This window comes from Mauremys mutica, chromosome 4, assembly GCF_020497125.1.
Source record: "Mauremys mutica isolate MM-2020 ecotype Southern chromosome 4, ASM2049712v1, whole genome shotgun sequence".
Classification (NCBI taxonomy): Eukaryota; Metazoa; Chordata; order Testudines; family Geoemydidae; genus Mauremys; species Mauremys mutica.
Genome location: NC_059075.1, coordinates 130273553 through 130291897, shown reverse-complemented (window position 1 = coordinate 130291897; position 18345 = coordinate 130273553). Strand labels below are relative to the sequence as shown.

Here is an 18345-nt window from a genome sequence, read left to right as displayed (position 1 = left end):
ATATGAAAAGAAGACATACGTGCCCTCCTGAGAAGCAGTTTTTATCTCGCAGCATGTTTGAAGCACATCTTCTACGAAAAGTAAAGATACACCCCCCAAGATACACCCCCCATGACTGCTCCCATTTAAAAATAATTTATATGTAATCTAAGAGCAACCCACCAATTCCTTAACTTGTTGTTCGATACCTTTCTACATTCCAAACTAGTTGGGTGTAGAAGTACCTCCCAACCTGTGCTAGGAAACACCATTTATGTATCTTGGCTTTAACAGGCTTCCTGTTTTTTAATGCCAAAGCTGACTTTAGGTTTGCAAAGTGTTGTGGGATACTTGACGTGGGTGAACAGAATTGTGGAAAGAGCCTAATACATTCCGTTAATACAACTTCCCATCCCTTCTATCTATAATGTATGTTAATACTATGTGCATAATACCTACCTAATGTGATGTATACTATGTCTAACATACATGTATTGGCTAACACTGCAACCTTAATTTGGCCTTTTGATACAGTCTTTATTTATATGGGCTTTTCTATCGTGCTCATCACTATAGTAGTTGAGTGCGGCACAAACATTAATGAATTTCTCTTCACAACATCCCTTTGAGAGAGAGAGAGATTATCATCCCCATTTTTCAGATGGGGAACAGTGGCACGGAGAGATTAAAGCCAAAATTGTCAAATGCCCAACTGGCGCTGCCACCAGGCAAATAGTGGGGGTTACTTAGCATTTTGATAGCACATTATATGTTCGGAGTTGCAGCTCTAATTGACTTCAGTTGCAGTTGTGAGCACCCAACCCTTCTACAAATCAGACCCCAGGGGGCATACTTATAAAGACATTTAGTGGATTTCACAGCTATTTGCTGGCAGCAGAGGAATGGTGAGACCCAAGTCTCCTGAGTTTAATTCCAGATTCTGGGGGTGGGTGTATGTATGGTTACAGACCCTTTTACCCCTGTTCCTCCAGCCTGTCCCCCTCTGCTGTCATCTCTGCCTTTGCCTCCATTCAGGTACCTGTCACCTGTCCCACACTGCTCCTGTCTCTCCCTTCCTCCCCCACCTCATCTTCTGTCCTCCTCTTCTCCTATTTCCCACTCCCACGACTCCTACACCTCTTAGTCTAACCTTGTCCTCTCCTCTGCTCCTCACCCCTCTGCATTCCAGTTGTGCTGTTCCTCCTCCACACTGCCTAGGCTCTAGCAGGGCTCGGGAAGTATTCAGGGCATAGGAGAAACTATCTCCTTGGCAAGTGGGATGAGCAATTGCAGGGAAGGTCCTGCTCAGCTCAGGGTGGAGCATGCTTAGTGCAGATGGAAACTTCAAAGAATTTAGCTGCCAAACTCTGTCTCTACTGAGCGTGTGCAAACTGAGATTTTCAGAGACTTCTTAGTTGGTCAAATTTGGGCAGATTTTCAAGAGGTCAGCAAAAGGCTTATCCCTGATACCAGGGCCAATTGCCTGCAAAATCTCAAGTTCCTGCTCCAAAGCACGGAGGCTTTAGAACAGTTGTGGGCAGTCTGCGGGCCACATGCGGCTCATCGGGGTAATCTGATTGCGGGCCGGGAGGTATTTTGCTGATGTTGACTGTCCACAGGCACGGCCCCCCTGTAGCTCCCAGTGGCTGTGGTTCGCCGGCCAATGCAGATTTTATAGCTGTAGATACAGCCATGTGTTGGTTTATGGATTTGGAGAACAGCAGCAGCATGGCAAATCCCAAAGGAATATAGAGCCTCCTTGTAGATCGAGCACCACCTGCACTGATCTTTAACTAGGTCCAGTTGGATATTCAGTTTATGACCATCATTGGTGATCTTATCATGCCACTGAAGCTTTTAGGCAACCTCGTGATCGCTGGCCAGGTAGCAACATTTCTTGGAAAACACACTTTGTAATTCATTGGTCTTCCATCTTAATATCATGTCCATACCAAGAAAGGTACTGGGTATATGCAAAATTAGTGACAATACACTACTAAGGTTGCGAACTTACACAGCTAAAATTCAGGAAATACAGAGTTAAGGATGCAATCTCAGCCTTAACTCTGGTCCCTTGTGCTTACACTTTAAAATGCAATTTCTGTTTAGTTCATTATAAATGGCTTGCCAGTTAGCACCATAGGGGATATAATGCAATCTATAATTTCTTATGCAATATAATATGTTTTATAGACACTAGGTCTGATTTCCATTTAAACTACAGCCCCGTCACGCCATTCTGGTGATATAAATGTAACTTACTCACACTTTAAGGCCTCTTTATACTTCCAGAATGGTGCAAAGAGGCCCTAATGTAGTTGCAAATCAGGATCAAGAAGTTGTAGAATGATAGAACATGTATTCTTCAGACTTGGCTTGATTTTTCAGACTCACTGAAATCTACAAAATAAGTCAGATTTGAAGGAAATACTCTTGGTAGTTTAAAAACTATGAATGTGTAGAGTTGGCTGTTGAAACTTGTATTTGTTTATTTTAAGGTCGGCTCTGTATCAGAGCAGCTGGGTGGCCGTGATGGGCTTTAGATTCAAGTCATTCTCACTTGTAGGTGCTGAATGCTTCAGAGGGTGACCTAAAGGGCAGGAAGCATGAGGTATTGGATAAAGGGCAAGGCTGGGAATCAGAGAGCTGAGCTCGGTCCTTGACTCAATGCCTGACTTGTCGAGCAATCACAGCTGTGTTTTCCAAAGCAGCGACTGATTTTAAGGGGCTCAATTCGAGATAAGAGGCAGCCATAATCAGATGTTGGTCCTGATGCTTAGACCGAATTACAAAAATCGCTGCCTCCCCAAGTTCCCCTTCCACTAAGCCTCCAGCTTCCTACAGCCCAGGTTCTATTGCATGACTCTGTAGTCAGCTCTGCTCTTCTGGCTCCTTGCTTCAGCCTCTGACTTTACTAGTCTGCTCTTCTGGATGTGAGGCCCTGCATTCCAGATTCCCGTCTGGCCTTTGGTAGCTTGTGCAACCACCTGCCTTCCCCTTTCCATTCCCTAGCTTGGACTCTCTGGCTCTCTGCTCCACTTAGGCCTAGTGAGCTGCCTCTGTGAGCTCCTGTCTGGGCTTAGTCCTGGCTTTCACATCACCTGCAATGCGGAGTTGCTACTTCCTATCCCAGCTTCTTCTCAGTAACACCACCTGCTCCTCCATCTTCACGGCTGAGAACCCTTCCCTGCATGAGCTGCTGCCTGGAGCCCCAGCCTTGTCAGACACATGAAAGTGAAAACAGAGGGGATTGCTCATGTGTCCAGTGGGCTGTCCTTACACAAGTGTGGCTGGACCACAGGGTCCAGAAAGCATCTGCCCAGGTGGCCTCCCATTGGCCAGGTGACTGACGTGGTCTGGTACTCTGACCAAGTCCTGGCCCCAACCCACCAGGATCATTTTGGCAGGGGATGTTAGAGCGATGAGGCCATAGAGTCACTACATTTTATTTAATTGCTTATTTGATGAGATCTCCGAGGTGCAGCCTGAGACCATGGGACCTCTGTGCCCCCGAACTCTCTTCTGCCTGGGCTGTCTCTCACAATGCCTTGCTAGTGACCAGCAGCGAACCCCTCCAGGTGCTGTTATCTCAGCACAACCACATGTGGAGACCCAACACCCAGCTAGATTGCATGAATGTTCCCAGAGCCACTCATGAATCACACAGAAAAAGGCACCAGAGCCAAATCCCCCCAGTTCCCAGCACTGTACCTCAGGGATAAACTGTCTTGCACTGCTCAAGATGAGCAGTGCAGATTTATTAATTGGTTCACCACTTCATCAATGGAAAGTGGACATTCACCAGCCTTTGCAAACCTGAGCACATTTGCCACAGATTTCAGGCAAACTCGCTGGTAAAGATAAACAGTAAAAGAAGTTTATTGACTACAAAAGATAGATTTTAAGTGATAGGCAAAAAGTCAGAGTTAGTTACCAAAAGAAAAGAAAATATAGCCATGCAGTCTAAACTCTCAACCCTATTACACTGGGCAACATCTAGATTAAGCAGTTTTTCTCACCCCACTGGATATTGCAGTTTACAGTACACAGATTTCACCATTGAAATCTGGGCCAGTCCCCTCAGTTGGAGTCTTCAGAGTGTCCTTGTTGCTTTCAGCGTAGGTGGGTGAAGGAGAAAGGCCCAGCATGTGGCCACTCTGTTTTATGCTCAGTCCATGTGCTTGGAGAACACAAGTCCAGGCATGCCTGGGTGGGCATTGCTGAGTCTCCAGGCAAGGTTGAGCAATTTCCCTGCTGTGGCCTCATGCAGGTGAGTCATTGCATTGTAGCTCCCTGGCTGGACAATGGCTGTTGATGGGTTGTTTGATACCCTGCCTGGGCATTGGTTACTTTCCTTGCTGTTGCCTCTGGGGAGCTAATATCTGGCTGAATCCCCAATTTACAGCATGTTTTAGTGACCACCATACAACACAATTCTCATAACTTCATATGCATTAATGATACACATCTATGGATAGAGAAATGACTTCCAGCAAATCATAACCTTTCCCTGATACCTTACAAGGCATGCTTTATATGCAAGATCACAATCCTATATAAATGAGGAATATGGGGGTTATAGGGTGCTCCCCCAAGGTACAGAATGTAACAGCTTATTTCACCACAGAAATGAACCCACATCTGGGGTAGAACACAGCAGCTGGGTCTCTGGGCACAATGACACTGCACCACAGATTAGGACAGGAAGTGAAGGCAGTGGACCCTGGCAAAGGTAAATGGAGTTGCTCTGCCTCTGATCTCTCCTCTCCAAGTGATCCCAGGGAGTGGGGTTGGGCAATTACTCTTCTGTTTGCTTGCATAGGGTACTGCAGGGTTCTACTCTTACCCCACCTGCCCAGTGCGTATGTGAAGGGAGAGTGTGGAATGGTCTGGGCTGAACTTCCATCACCATGTGGAAGACACTCAGCCCTACAGCTCTGTTCCATCTGCCTCAGATGGTGTGGCAGGCTTCTCCTGCTGTCCAACCACGATAGAGTCATGGATCAGAGCTGTGGCCTTGTGCAGGTTGTTGGAGACAGGTGATGGGGCAGACAATACCAGCGTCTCTGACTCGGGGGTCTGCCCATCTCTTGTTGATAAGGTTAATACTCAAAGGGCCCTTTGGGATCCTTAGCTGCTCCTGGGTCCCCAGGTCACAGCAGTAGTTAATATTTTTATTTGCACTTACAGACTCCACCTCAGGAATCCTGGTCTCTTTTACCTCCAGACTGGATTAATCTGACGGGCTTTCCTTGGAGCTACCCCGGAATGGTGCTTGGGAGCTTTGTCTGGTGCAGAATGCAGCTGATTGTTTCATGAGCAAGCGCTTCTTATGGGGAACATAATATCCCAGTGCCTTATGGTCTGCTTTGGCTTCCAGTTTGTTGCTAGGACACTTAGATCCATGGAGCCCTGTATCGATAGGGTCCTGGCTGCCTCAGACACACCTTCTCTCTTCAGGCTCCAGCCCAGCACTTGAGATCAGCTGAGATAACTACGTTGTCAGCCCCTGGATCTGTATGACTGTATGCTGGGGACAGAGCAGTGTTAGCGGAGGGCCCTTGACCCTGGCATTCATTTCCCCCCATTCATGTCATGTGGCGAGGCTGATGAATTGTGGCCTGGTTCAGGGAGGTTTCTTTGTAAGTGATGTTGTCTCGTGTTAGCAATGGTTGAGTTCTGTTTTTGTACGTGCACCTCGAGAGATAGGAAAGAGGCCAAAGCTCACCTGCAAAGAGGGACTGTGGATGTACCGGTAGGTCTTTTTGTTAAATGGCATGACGTGCTTTGAGCTGTAGAGGAGCACTCCCATTATTATACCAAGATAAGCACAGGGAGAGCGGAGGAAAGAAGGAAGATGCGTAGACTGTGAGAGAGAGAAATGGAAAATGGCCAAGTTAGGTCGATATGTTAGAAAGGAAAAGAAAGAAGATGCTGTATCCAGGGAAGTCCCAGTGGGGGGTTTAGGGACATGGAATTGAAATACTTCTGTTGGAAGCTGGGTAGGACCCTGGGACACAGAGCACCCCTGCTCTTGCTGGAACTGTCACGATGGGATCTTTAATAACCGTGAGGGGCTGGAACATTGTCATCATGTTCTTTGCTGTCGTTATTTATTTACATGACCCAGGCTCTTCAAAGCTTTATTTTGGCTCTTTGGGCTCCTGGCATTTTGGGGAAACACCCTCACTTCCCCTCTCCCCCCAGTACCAGTCTTTATCAGTGGTTAGGGCAGTAGCCTGGGACTTGGGGGGTTCAGACTTTCTATGTGACTCTGGGCAAATCACTTAACTTCTCTGTGCCTCAGCTCCCCACCTGCACAATGGGGATCAACACATTGTGAGGATAAATACATTCAAGACGTGAAGTGCTTGGAGATCTACTGATAAAAAAGCGCTATATAAGCAATAGATATTATTAATATTCCCTAAATGATCCCACTTTGCTGCTGCCACCAGTTTGAGCCTGGATTGAAATTCCTTGCCAGCCCACTGCTAATGAGAACATCCAGGAGTGGTCTCTCTTTAATGATGTAAAGATCTTCCTCCCAATGACAGTGCCCAAAGCTGTTTCCATGATTCATAGATTCATAGACTTAAGGTCAGAAGAGACCATTATGGTCATCTAGTCTGACCTCCTGCACAACACAGGCCACAGAATCTCACCCACCCACTCCTGTAACAAACCCCTAACCTATATCTGAGTTATTGAAGTCCTCAAATCATGGTTTAAAGACCTCAAGGTGCAGAGAATCCTCCAGCAAGTGACCCATGCCCCATGCTGCAGAGGAAGGCGAAAAACCTCCAGGGCCTCTGTCAGTCTTCCCTGGAGGAAAATTCCTTCCTGACCCCAAATATGGCAATCAGTTAAACCCTGAGCATGTGGGCAAGACTCACCAGCCAGAATTCTCTGTAGTAACTCAGATCCCACCCCATCCAACATCCCATCACAGACCATTGGGCCTATTTACCTACAGGCCCTGTGGGAGCAAAGGTCAGTGCCCAAGCTCCTGGGGGAGTTGCTGGATTCAGGACAGGCCCACAGCTGATAAACATGACTGGCTGCCTCCACTGTGACACTGCCTGATTTGCTCCACAGAGCAGGTATCTCCAGGAGAAGGACGCCTTTGGAACACAAATTGGTTAAGTTCCTTTCAAAACAGAAACAGCTGTTGGGGGTGAAAGGAGAGAAGCGAAAGGATATGGAGCACAAAACAAGACATGCCTGAAAACGACACATGACTGGCCAACGGGGAAGAGGGATTCGCCGTTCTCTGTCATGAATGTCAACGAGTTAGAGATGGCCCCAGACCGTCTGGGGACACCTGATATGCCAGTAAAAGAGATTGACAGGAGCCTGCTGGGCTTCATTAATGCCCCAGATGGAAAACAATTTGCTGGCCATCATCTTTGCCTCAAAGTTACAGAATTGAAAACCAGGCTAGTCTCACCCTGCTCTGTTTCAGTCACTCACTGCTGGATTTATACTGCAAGTTCTATTCATCAGCCTGTCCCCTTATATATATATATATATATATATATATATATATACACACTCACACACACACACACACACACACACACACACACACACACACACACACACACACACACACACACACACACACACACACACACACACACACACACCCCTCTACCTCCTCGGCCCCACCACAGCAGCAACCTGTGGCCTCCACCCCTGCCAGAACAAGCCCCTCCAGGGCCCCTGTTCCCCTGTAGATCACATCATCGTTTCTACCCAGAGTATTTATCTCACCATCCCATCCATCCATCCCATCTCGCTTGCTCATCCTTCCATGGATCCATCCAATCGTGTTCCCTCCAGCCCTTTGTCCTGCAACAGCCTGTCTGTCTGCCTGAGTGTAACCAAAGGGAGCTTGTGTCTGATGCCTGTGACATCTAAAGGTTTGGTCCAGGTGGAAATGGGTCATGTGGTGATAAGGTGTGTCCATGGAGATGATCAGAGACAGTCGCATGGAGGTCTGTCAGTCAAGGGGCTCCACCTTAGCAGCCACCTTTCCTAGCTCTTTGTTAGGTAGAAACCTGTGCTGGGTAAAGGTCTGTGAGAGGTAATAGGTCCAATTAATTTTAAACCCCTGGGAACCTGGTGTGTGTGGGATACTGGATTTTCAGGCGCAAGCTGCACTATAATATTTAGGCAGATTTGTAATCAGTCATTGGCCTGATTTGTATCCCCACAGATGTGGTTAGTATTTAGTTAATAATCGTGGCAGCTGTCCAGGTGTTGCTCTTGCCAACAGGTTAGGTGGAGCCATGGTTGTCATCCTATTGTGGGTGTGTAGCACAGTGCTTTGCTGACCCTATAAGTGTGTCTTTGTAACAGACTTGGCCAGTCTTTCTGCCTCCCGGCTGTCTGTGACAGGACATCCCAGACTGCTTTGCCTCACATGCTGCCCTCTGTGTCTGTCCTCTGGGTACGCTAGCATCATCGGAGGCACTGCAACACCCAGAGAACACCCAAACTCAGATAGTCAGTGTTTTATATTAACAACCCCTTGGGATTTTTGCTGTAGGCTTTGTCACAGTGGCATGGTAGGAACTGAAATCTTGAGGCTTAAGAGGCAGTAAAGGATGTGAAATCAAACATCTGGGCCCTGAAATTCTTCCTGAGGAGACACCAGTTCCGCCTCTTGCATTAATCTCCACTCTGAGGCCTGAGACATTGACTCCGAAATCATGTGGTTTATCTTCCTGCTGCCCCATTGCCTCCTGCCATTGCTGTGTCCTGTCCATTCTCTCAAGCCAGCAACCAGCTGTGGCAGGAGGCATGTTTGGGGAAGGCAGGGACAGATTGGCTTGACAAGGAAGCACAGAGACCATGGCCAGCTGGACTAGGGAGGAGACCCAGACCTAGGGATGTGGGTAAGGGGAAGGCCTCCTTTGGTGCTCATTAAGGGCGACAGAGGAATGTAGGGAAGTGGGCAGGGCTCTGGGAAGAGAGCAGGAGCTGGGAGTGAGGCAGGTTTCCTGCTGAGGCAATAGGGGAGCCTGTGAGGGATGGAAATTTAAATTCACTAGGCATCTTCCCCTCATCTTAGCACCTCTCCGAGGAGGGCGTGGGACTAAAAGCCTGTGACCCCCTGAAGCCACAGGGAATGGCGAGCCCAGGTTGAATTGGCTTCACTTTAATAACCAATTGCTTCCCGATTCCAGCTCCTTTGGGCATTTCCAAGCGAAGGCAAATGGCGTGGCCTCAGGATCGCCAGCGGGCTCGGCCGGGAGCGAGGCCCTGCGACGAGGGCTGTGTCTGACCAGGCTCTCCGTTACGAAGGTACGCAGCACCCCATGCCTCCCTTAATAGCGGGTAACCGGCATCCCTTACCCCGGGGCTGGAGCATCATGAGTAGAGCTGGACAGAAAAGGTGTTTCCCATGCACAAGTGTTTTCGAGAGTTCCGAAATTTTTTCCAGTCCTGAACTGGAACAAAAAGTCGAAATCTCAAAACTTTTCACCAAGCAGTGATTTGGTTTGGGTCAGGCCAAACGTTTTGTGTCCCATTTGACATTTAAAAAAAAAAATCAGTGTCTTTGTTTACTATCAGTTAACTAAAACTTTGAAACAAAAAGTTGTTTTGACCCAGAAAAAGAAATTTTCACTTTGCAAATGTCAAACGGGAGCATTATATATATATATATTTAAAAATATATATTTTGACAATTTGGAAACTTTTTCCCACCTCCCCCGATTAAGAGATTTGTTGTCACCAGTTCTTCCCATGAACAGTTTCTGTGTCAAAGGGCCAGATCCTCGGCTTTCACTTTCCACACCTCAAGAAAGGAGGGCACAACAATTGTTTTAAACAGCCTGTTCATTCCCCCAGTCCTGGACCATCCTAGTGGTCAGACTAGTGTCTCAGTATAACGTAGAGAAGCCTTAGAGTAGACCTAAGTTACACATAGCTGCCCACAGCTATGAGGGGCTGTTGCAGTAGTCAGGGACTGCCAAGGTGTAGGGGGTGCGCTGGTCACACACCCTTAATCCCAGTCCTATGGATCAGAAGGGGAGCAGAGGGTGAGAATAACCTAGGAATCTCTCACACACATGGGATCCCGAGGGACCTGGGGAAGCCAATTTTCCAGCTTCCTAGAGCATCATGGGGCCTGTGTAAAGTTTGTATCTGCTCTGTTCAACTGAATCTTTTCTGTCTGCACTGAAGTTCCCTATGAATAAATGATACAGTCTCGAGGACAACAAAATAAACAAATGCTTGAGATTGTAAGACAAGAAAATGCATATGTACCTGCTAAGGCCTTTCCCATGGTGCCTTGCAGCTGGGCCACCTGGAAGAACTATAGCCTTCCACTGTTTTAGGTGTGAATGATCACAGAGAAATGCAGAACTGTCAGGTCTTGGCAGGTAAATAGAGGAGGGACTGGTTTTCAGCTATTTGCAATTCTTAAGCTTGCATATGTATTATGTAAATAATATAATTTAATAATAATACCTTTATATAGCTGCTTTTTCCTGAAGTATCCCAAAGCATTTGCAGAACTTAATGAATTGAACACAGGGAATGAGTTCATCCTACCTCTAGGGTGAAATACAGCCACCTACCTCTAGGGTGAAATACAGCTGTTCCCCATCTTCCTACCCTACACTAAAATCTAGGATAGGAAAAGTTAATATTGGAAATTGCAGGGGATATTCAAGAAGGTCAGACGTAATACATGCCCTGCAGACGGTTAGCACCCCTATCTATGTAAAGAGTACCATGGTTGGAATCTCTGGCTACAAATGGTCAGGACCTCTCAGATTTATGCCTTGTGTGAAGGAGGCACCCCTAGCAGCTTACAGCTCCAGTATAAGGATTCTGGTTCAGTCCTAACTCAGCATGAAGGGAGCCACCTACTGGGTCTGCTTCTCCATGGATTTGCACCTTGTGCAGTGATTTGCTCCTGTGCAAAGGAGCTGTAAAACGTTTCCACTGGAGTGAGTGAAGAATTCGGATTTGCTAGCATTTTATACCCACTTTGCACAGCCACATATGACTCGCAAGGTGCAAAACGGGTGAGTCCACTGTGCAGCATTTCCAGGCAAAGAAAGTAAAGATTAAACCATAGTAAATCACGTAGTGTCACTTCTGTAATAACACACACGGAGAAAAACCACATTTACCAGTGGAATATCAGAAGAAAGGGAACGTGAAGGAAAAAGAGAAGGTAGGAGAGGAAATGCAAGAAAAGAGAGGGAGGTAGCATGGTCTAGTGGACTGGGGACTGAACTGCCATTCTTGTTGCCCCTTCCTGCTGAGATTCATTGCATCACTTGGGACAGCAGTGAAACCTCCTTGTCCCTCCAGTGCGTAGCCAGGAGCAGGACCTGCCTCTATTTCAGTAGCGATAATCGGGCCTGAGCCAAAATTCCAAGATCCAAGCACACCTGAACTTTTCAGAACTTTAGATCATGGTCCAGTTTCTAGTAAGGATCTAAAAGCACTTTACAAACATTCACTAATTCAGCCTTCCAGCCACTCTCCTGCATTGTGAAGTAGCGCAGTATTATTATCCCTATTTTATATATGGGGAAACCAAGGCACTGAAGGTCTCACAGCAAGAGAGTGGCAGAATTGGGAACAGAACGCAGGAGTCCTGGCTCCCAATTCCCTTCTCTACCCACTGTACACTGCCTATGATAAACACAAGATCGGAGTCTGTATAGGCCCGTTTGCCCAAACAGCCCAGCGCCTTGGGTGCTGACCAGTTTTGAAAATCTGGCTCTGTGTAAAATTTAACCCGGAAAGTCTCCCTAGAAACTAGTGCAAAACTAATCAAGGCACCACAACCATTTTACAGACTAGTCCATTTGTGCTTCAAACCACAAATCCTCCACGGAAGAACTAATGGAAAGGGAGCCAATGCACTCAACCAGCAGCCCGGTCATCTGGGTGCATAGCAATAGGAGCAGCTTAGAACCAGTAGTGTATGTCACATACCTCTGGTAAGTAAGGTGAGGTGGCTGGAGATATGGTGACTCCACATGTTGCTGTTTGGACTCTTACCGCCCTGGTGAGATAGCTCTAAGAAATGCAGGGGGCTGCTTTGGCTCACGTCCCTCCCTGGGTTATTGAACCGATGCTGCAGGTGGTGTGGGGTGGCACATAGACAGAAAAGCTGTTCTGATGGGAATGATGCTTGTTTGGTCCCACAGCTGAACCACCTGGTGACGGAGCAGCTGGTGAAGTGCGGCGTCCCCGCAGTGGGCATTTCGGTAAGGGGTATCCCGTATTTGCCTTCTCTGCTCTCTAGAGGCTCACTCCCTCTGCGGAAAGGGACTAGTGCAATACCTGGTGCAGTGGGAGCAGTAGATATGAGAGAGGCAAAGAACAACTTCCAACTCTTTATACATCCTACCGGCTCAGCTAGTGGAAGGGGTCCCTTTTGGCTCAGCAGGTAGAGCTGCTGGCTGTGAACTGTAAGGATCCTGATTTGAATCCCAGGAGGGGCAGCATGAAGGACATACTTAGACTGTGAGTCTGGCCACCGGATAGAAGAGAACTGGTTAATTCTTCTGTGGTGTCTGGCCACCTAGTAATCAGACACAACACAGAGAATCCAGAGGTTAACAGGTGTAACATGGCCTAAGAATGAAGCTGTGGATTCTGCATGTTGAATGCCTGCAAGGTTTCTGACTAGGGGGAGGGGAGAAGCACACAGCTGGGGGATGCTGTCAGATCATGACAGGGATCAACATAAGCCATTGGCCAATATGGTGTCTGTCTTGCAGCCCTTTGGAGCCTGGAAGACAGCAGGCAAGAAAGTCAGCCAGGCTGGCATTTCTGCCATAAGGGACGCCTTGGATGCTGGCTACATCCCAGTCGTGCATGGGGACTGTGCTCTGGACTCTGAACAGCACTGCTGTATCTTATCTGGGGATGCTATCATCGAGGTAAGACGTCCGGCCTTCCCCAGGTGTGGGAGTGGAAGTGGTGGAATCTCTCACGGTCATCCACGGATAGTTACGGTTGGGCTTTGTCTTTGAAGGGTGCCCTCTCTACCAGTAGGGCTGAATGCTGGTGATACCATCCCTTCCTCCTCTGCTCTCAGCTTAGAATGATCATAGACATGCCTCTGACCGGTGCAGAGAATCTCTGAAAGAGCCGATCTCCTGAGAGTCCATATGGGAATCTCCTGGGAATGTCGTCTTATTTATGCACTCTGACTGGGCTGTGTATAGGTGACTGGACCCCCAACTTGACCTTTAATGGCTTCCCTGCTTGTGTATTGGGAACAGGCCCAACCAACACAAAAGCTCCAATATGGGCTTATTCTGAAATTTACAATTGGGACTAGGACTGAAGACACTTATGACCTAACCCAGTTGTGACCACAGTTGGGTCCATTCTGCCCACCCACATGTTCAGGGGCAGGATTCAGCCTTGATCCCTTACTGTGCAATAGGGACATAGGAAAGAGGCCAGAAGCGGGGGAGAGGATTTTGAGTTATGTGCCTGTATATATACATGGAAGAGGAAGCAATGGGAAGAACACCCACAAGAGACTGGCTTTGGAACTGTTACTGAGATTCCAGGGAACCTGTTACTTTAGATCCTCTGTTGCAGTTTTTCATTTTGCAGGTTCTGTCCAGGGAATTCTCCCCCCAGCGAGTGGTTTTCTTGACTGATGTCAGTGGAATCTATGACCGTCCACCTGATACCCCAGGTATGGTGTAAGGCTTGAGAAGAAAAAGTGGAGTCTATTCCTGTCCTTCCCCCAATATCTGTTCATGTTCTGTGCTTTTTTGTTGGGTTCAGTAGGTTAACATGCTAGCTATTCACATCTGTATTTTATCCTGGTGTGGCTCACAAATCACATGGGTTTTGTAGTCACAGCGCAATCTCTACAGGATAATTTAGAGCTTATCACACGAATATGGCAGGATTGCTAGTGTCTACCCAAATGAATGCAAGGATTGGGATGGTGTGGGGCCTGCAGATCGGATTTGAGGGATATCAGGAGAGCTGTTTAGGGGCCCAGGACTGGAATGTCGGAGCGCTGCAGGTCTAGATTGAGGGGCAGCAGCAAAGTGGTGTGAGAGTCAAGGACAGAAGTAGCAGCAGAACTGAAGCACATGGATTAATGTGCATTGTGCAGTCTCACAAAAACAGCCTCAACTGTAACTGCCTCTAAATGGTGTTTGCAGTGCAGTTGTAGCCATGTTGGTCCCAGGATATTAAAGAGATAAGGAGGGTGAGGTGAGATCTTTTATTGAACCAACTGGTCCAATGTGTAGCCATTTGCACCTGTGCAAAGAGGATGTGAAATGCTACCACCTATGTTGCATAAATGTTAATGACACATAAGTGCAAAGCAAAAAAGAATTAGGCCTGAGGTATATTATTATTATTTATTTATTTATGTATTTATTTGTATTACCATAGCACCTAGGAGCCCCAGCCATGGACCACGCTGGACATAGCCAGATGACACCTGATAAAAATGATGTGCAAACAGTGGTTCCTTATGGAGGGAGGGATGGCTCAGTGGTTTGAGCACTGGCTTGCTAAACCCAGGGTTTTGAGATCAATCCTTGAGGGGGCCATTTAGGGATCTGGGGCAACAACAACAAACAGTAAGGGACAGTACTTGGTCCTGCTAGTGAAGGCAGGGGACTGGACTTTCAAGGTCCTTTCCAGTTCTATGAGATAGGTATATCTCCATATATGACTCTACCTCGATATTACGCTGTCCCCGAGAGCCAAAAAATCTTACCGCGTTATAGGTGAAACCGTGTTATATCAAACTTGCTTTGATCCATCGGAGTGCGCAGCCCCCACCCCTGCTGGAGCACGGCTTTACCGCATTATATTCAAATTTGTGTTGTATCGGGTCATGTTATATCGAGGTAGAGGTGTATTTATATTTATTAATAACTATCATACATAATTCAGTGTATGATGCATGAATTGATATTTTAGATAGAGATGAGGTCAAGTTGCAAAATTGCAGTTGCTTTTGTGGACACCTAGAGGATGTGGGATTTGAGAACCTGAGCATTTAGTTTGGCCCATTGCACAACTTGGATGCTGAACCAGGATCGGATTCCACAGTGGTGTTTTGGATCCAGGGTTTCAAATGGCCCATCTTTAATATGTGTGTACATGTGAGTGGTATGAACTCTGAAGTCTCTAGTGCTAGGCCCATCCCTAGCATCTGGTAGGTTCCCCATATTCTTGCATGTGCGTCTGATAGAAAATTAATCTTGACTGGGGCTTACAGAAAGGAAAGGGATACCTGGGCGTGCACACACTGCAGTTGGTTATAAGAAAGGGAGGTGTCGGAAGGATTGCAAAGTAAAGGGAGTTGTATAACCTCGCCCTTCGGGCTTTCAGGGTTAAGTAGCTGGGATGTTCCTTCAAATCTATTCCTCTAATTTACAACCCTGGATTGCCAATGCTTCTGCTTTCTAAGACAGTCTTAGTGTTTTGCTGAGACCCCTCTGTATTGTCTCCTTACTAGCTATCTATGGCTCTACTCTACTGTAAATGTGTCTACTGTATCCCTTTGTGATCTGTCACCTTTGATGGTTTAAATCAACATAATCCCAGTGATTTCAATGGAGCTGCTCCAGTTAACGCTAAGGGAAGATCTGGGCTTGTCTGCAGTTCATATCCAAGACATTTGGAGAAGTGTTGAATGGAAAATTTTGTTTTCCTCTATAGAATTTAGCCTTATCAGATGGTGAGGCAATCCCAACCTTCTTCCATATTGTGAGGATTCTCATATACTATAGGCAGGGTATAAACCCACAGATAGACTTCAGTTGACCAGTGCAGTGTTGAAGACCTAGAAGCCTAGTCTTACATATCTGGTGAATCTGAATTGAGATGGATTGGATTGGCTGGATCTTGGTGAAGGGAAGAACTCCCCAGTGGGGTTAGGTCAGTTTTGCACAGGGCACAAGTCAAACCATAACCCTGCCGGCAATCTATTGATTTGTCTGTATATGCTCCAGCTGTACCTATTCTGTAACCAGTCGTGTGCCCAGAGCACAGTGCAGGCTGGCATTTGTAGTGCTATTGGGCACCAAGCCCAGGTCCTTTTGCAAATGGGCCCAGGGTGATAAGGTTCAGAAACAAACTGTTGTTGAAGTGTATCTTGTTCCTATTTCCCCTTCTTGATCAGTAGAACTGGAATGTGCCATGTGCTATCTGGGATGGGCTTCCATAATGCTGGTGCTACAGAATTGTCTCATCTTTCAGCATTTTTATGTCAGTTTTGACATACGTGCCCTTCCTCTTTTCCCAAACAGGTGCCAGGCTGGTGGATTCCATTTCTGTCAGCCCTGATGGACGCATGGACCCCCCTGTGCTCACATCTGCCCTGCCACACGATACCACCGGAGGAGTCTCCCTGAAGTTACGGGCTGCGGTTAACATAGTCATCCAGAGTCACGGAGCCATTCCAGTGCTGATCTGCAAACTGGACAGCGAAGCCGCCGAAAGAGCATGTTTAACTGGGGAGCTGGGAGTGGGCGAGGGCACAAGACTCTCCCTTGCAACAGTCTGAAGAAGCTGTCTCTGTAGTAGCCTGTCGGACAGGGGGATTTGCCATCAACTTGTTCTAGTTGGGCCCCAGTATCCACTCCGTGATTTATCCATGTCATCGGTGACTCCAGATAAACCATCCGGTGGCAGAGGACTCCTTCATCATTCACTGGCAATACACAGATCCTAGTCTGCATTTTAATGCATCTCTTCTCCAGCCCAGCTCTGACCTGAATGGTGGATAACCCTCTGCTAATGTTTCTTACGTATGTCTTCACTTAAAGAGGCACATAAAGCCATGTAGCAAACAGCCAGGCAGCCAGCTGGGAAATGGGCTCAGGCTTTTCAGCTGAGGATTAATAAATTAATATTAGCACAGCAATTTGGGGCTGTGAAGTGCTGTGCAAGTGCTAAGTAGTTTAGTATGATATAGAGGGGACTTTGATGTGAATTCTCAGGTTATCTGATTCATTCTAGACCATGGTGTCTGAAATTCCATTCTGCTGCTGAAAGCTGCCCTAGAAACACTTCTATATGAAGCGTCAATGCCAAAATGTCAGACTTGGGGCTGCTTAAAGTTAAGCACTTATGTTCATATTTGGGCATGTAATTAAGTAGTCTAGCTGCTCACCATTCTGTTTCTGTCTAGATGCTTGTATGGCCCCCAATACGCAAGTGTGTGAGTGCTGCACAGATATTAACGTAACCCTTGGAATTTCCATGTGAAGCAGTTCAGTATTAACCCAGCTTTACAGAGGGGAACCTGAGATGCAGAGAGATTAAGGTGAGACTTTTCAAAACAACTCAGCGCCCAATATTGGGGCCGGTTTTTCAAAAGAGCCGAACACGTTGGGTGCTGACCGCTTCTGAAAACCTGGCCCTTACTAAAGAGAAGAAGAATCATCCTTAAGTTATTTTCCAATTGTGCAACTTTTAAGGTCATGTTCACTGGTGCGCACTGACTGCTTTATGCCACTCTGGAGCAGCACAGAGCAGCCAGAATTTACTGGCTCGCTAAACAGGTGCTTTGCATTACCACAGCAGAGCAAAGACGGTGGAGTGTATACACCTCGGATTGCCTCTGCCTCCTGCCCTCCAAATTTCCCCAGCCTCTTGTACCCCATATTTCTCTGCACACACACACATATACTTCCCCTCTTCCTCCTACCCCTTCTGTTGAATAGATCTTTGCAAAGACTGACTATTCAGTCCTCTGCTAATTTCTTTGTGGGTAAATAGTCCCTTTTATACACCTATAATACCACCTCGTCCATCCAAGATGACCTTCTTCTGTAAACATACATCACCCTCTGAACCTCTTAAAATGTGCCCTGCAAATTGAATCTTTCTTTTCATGAGATCTCTGATCGTTTGCTGAGTTCAGTCATCTCCAATACTTTTTCGTTGGTTACGTGGTGTGTCCATGATGTTTTCAGAATTCTTCTATAACAATGTAATTCGAAGGATTGTAGTTTCTTTATTATTGATTTTGTTTGAATGTCTGTGAGAGTATAATCTGGCCCGTACCAATAGGATATATTTGAAATTAGGATGTGCCCAAAATTTGGACAGGTAAGATTTTGCAAGGGCGAAATACAGGCAGAAGAAAAATATATCAGATGTCTCAAAATATTGTTACAAATAAAATTACATGCCAGTGATCACCTGGAGGAATAATAATACATGTGGCTGGTTCTTGCATCGAGTAAGTATAATGTTTATAAAGTGCATTCTTCATTGGCGACCTTTCCACAAGAGACACTAGGGTACAGAAGGGGATTGCTATCACGAGAGCTGCTGCGGCCCTGGGTCTGGTGCAGCAAGAACTGTAATTGCAGGATG

The 18345-nt window shown here is 46.8% G+C and overlaps 2 protein-coding genes across 3 annotated transcripts in view; both read left to right on the top strand.

The window, feature by feature from the left end:
• LOC123369356 (isopentenyl phosphate kinase-like) overlaps nucleotides 1–18185 on the top strand; it is a 34456-nt gene extending 16271 nt beyond the window's left edge. Inside the window, exons 2-6 of the mRNA XM_045014874.1 lie at nucleotides 9174–9291; nucleotides 12168–12227; nucleotides 12744–12905; nucleotides 13594–13678; nucleotides 16269–18185. Coding sequence (XP_044870809.1) covers nucleotides 9174–9291; nucleotides 12168–12227; nucleotides 12744–12905; nucleotides 13594–13678; nucleotides 16269–16525 — 682 coding nt within the window. The 3' untranslated portion in view covers nucleotides 16526–18185. The remainder of the gene's footprint in view (nucleotides 1–9173; nucleotides 9292–12167; nucleotides 12228–12743; nucleotides 12906–13593; nucleotides 13679–16268) is intronic.
• LOC123369342 (maestro heat-like repeat-containing protein family member 7) overlaps nucleotides 1–18345 on the top strand; it is a 1253347-nt gene that overhangs the window by 365845 nt on the left and 869157 nt on the right. The gene's annotated exons all lie outside the window — the stretch shown is intronic.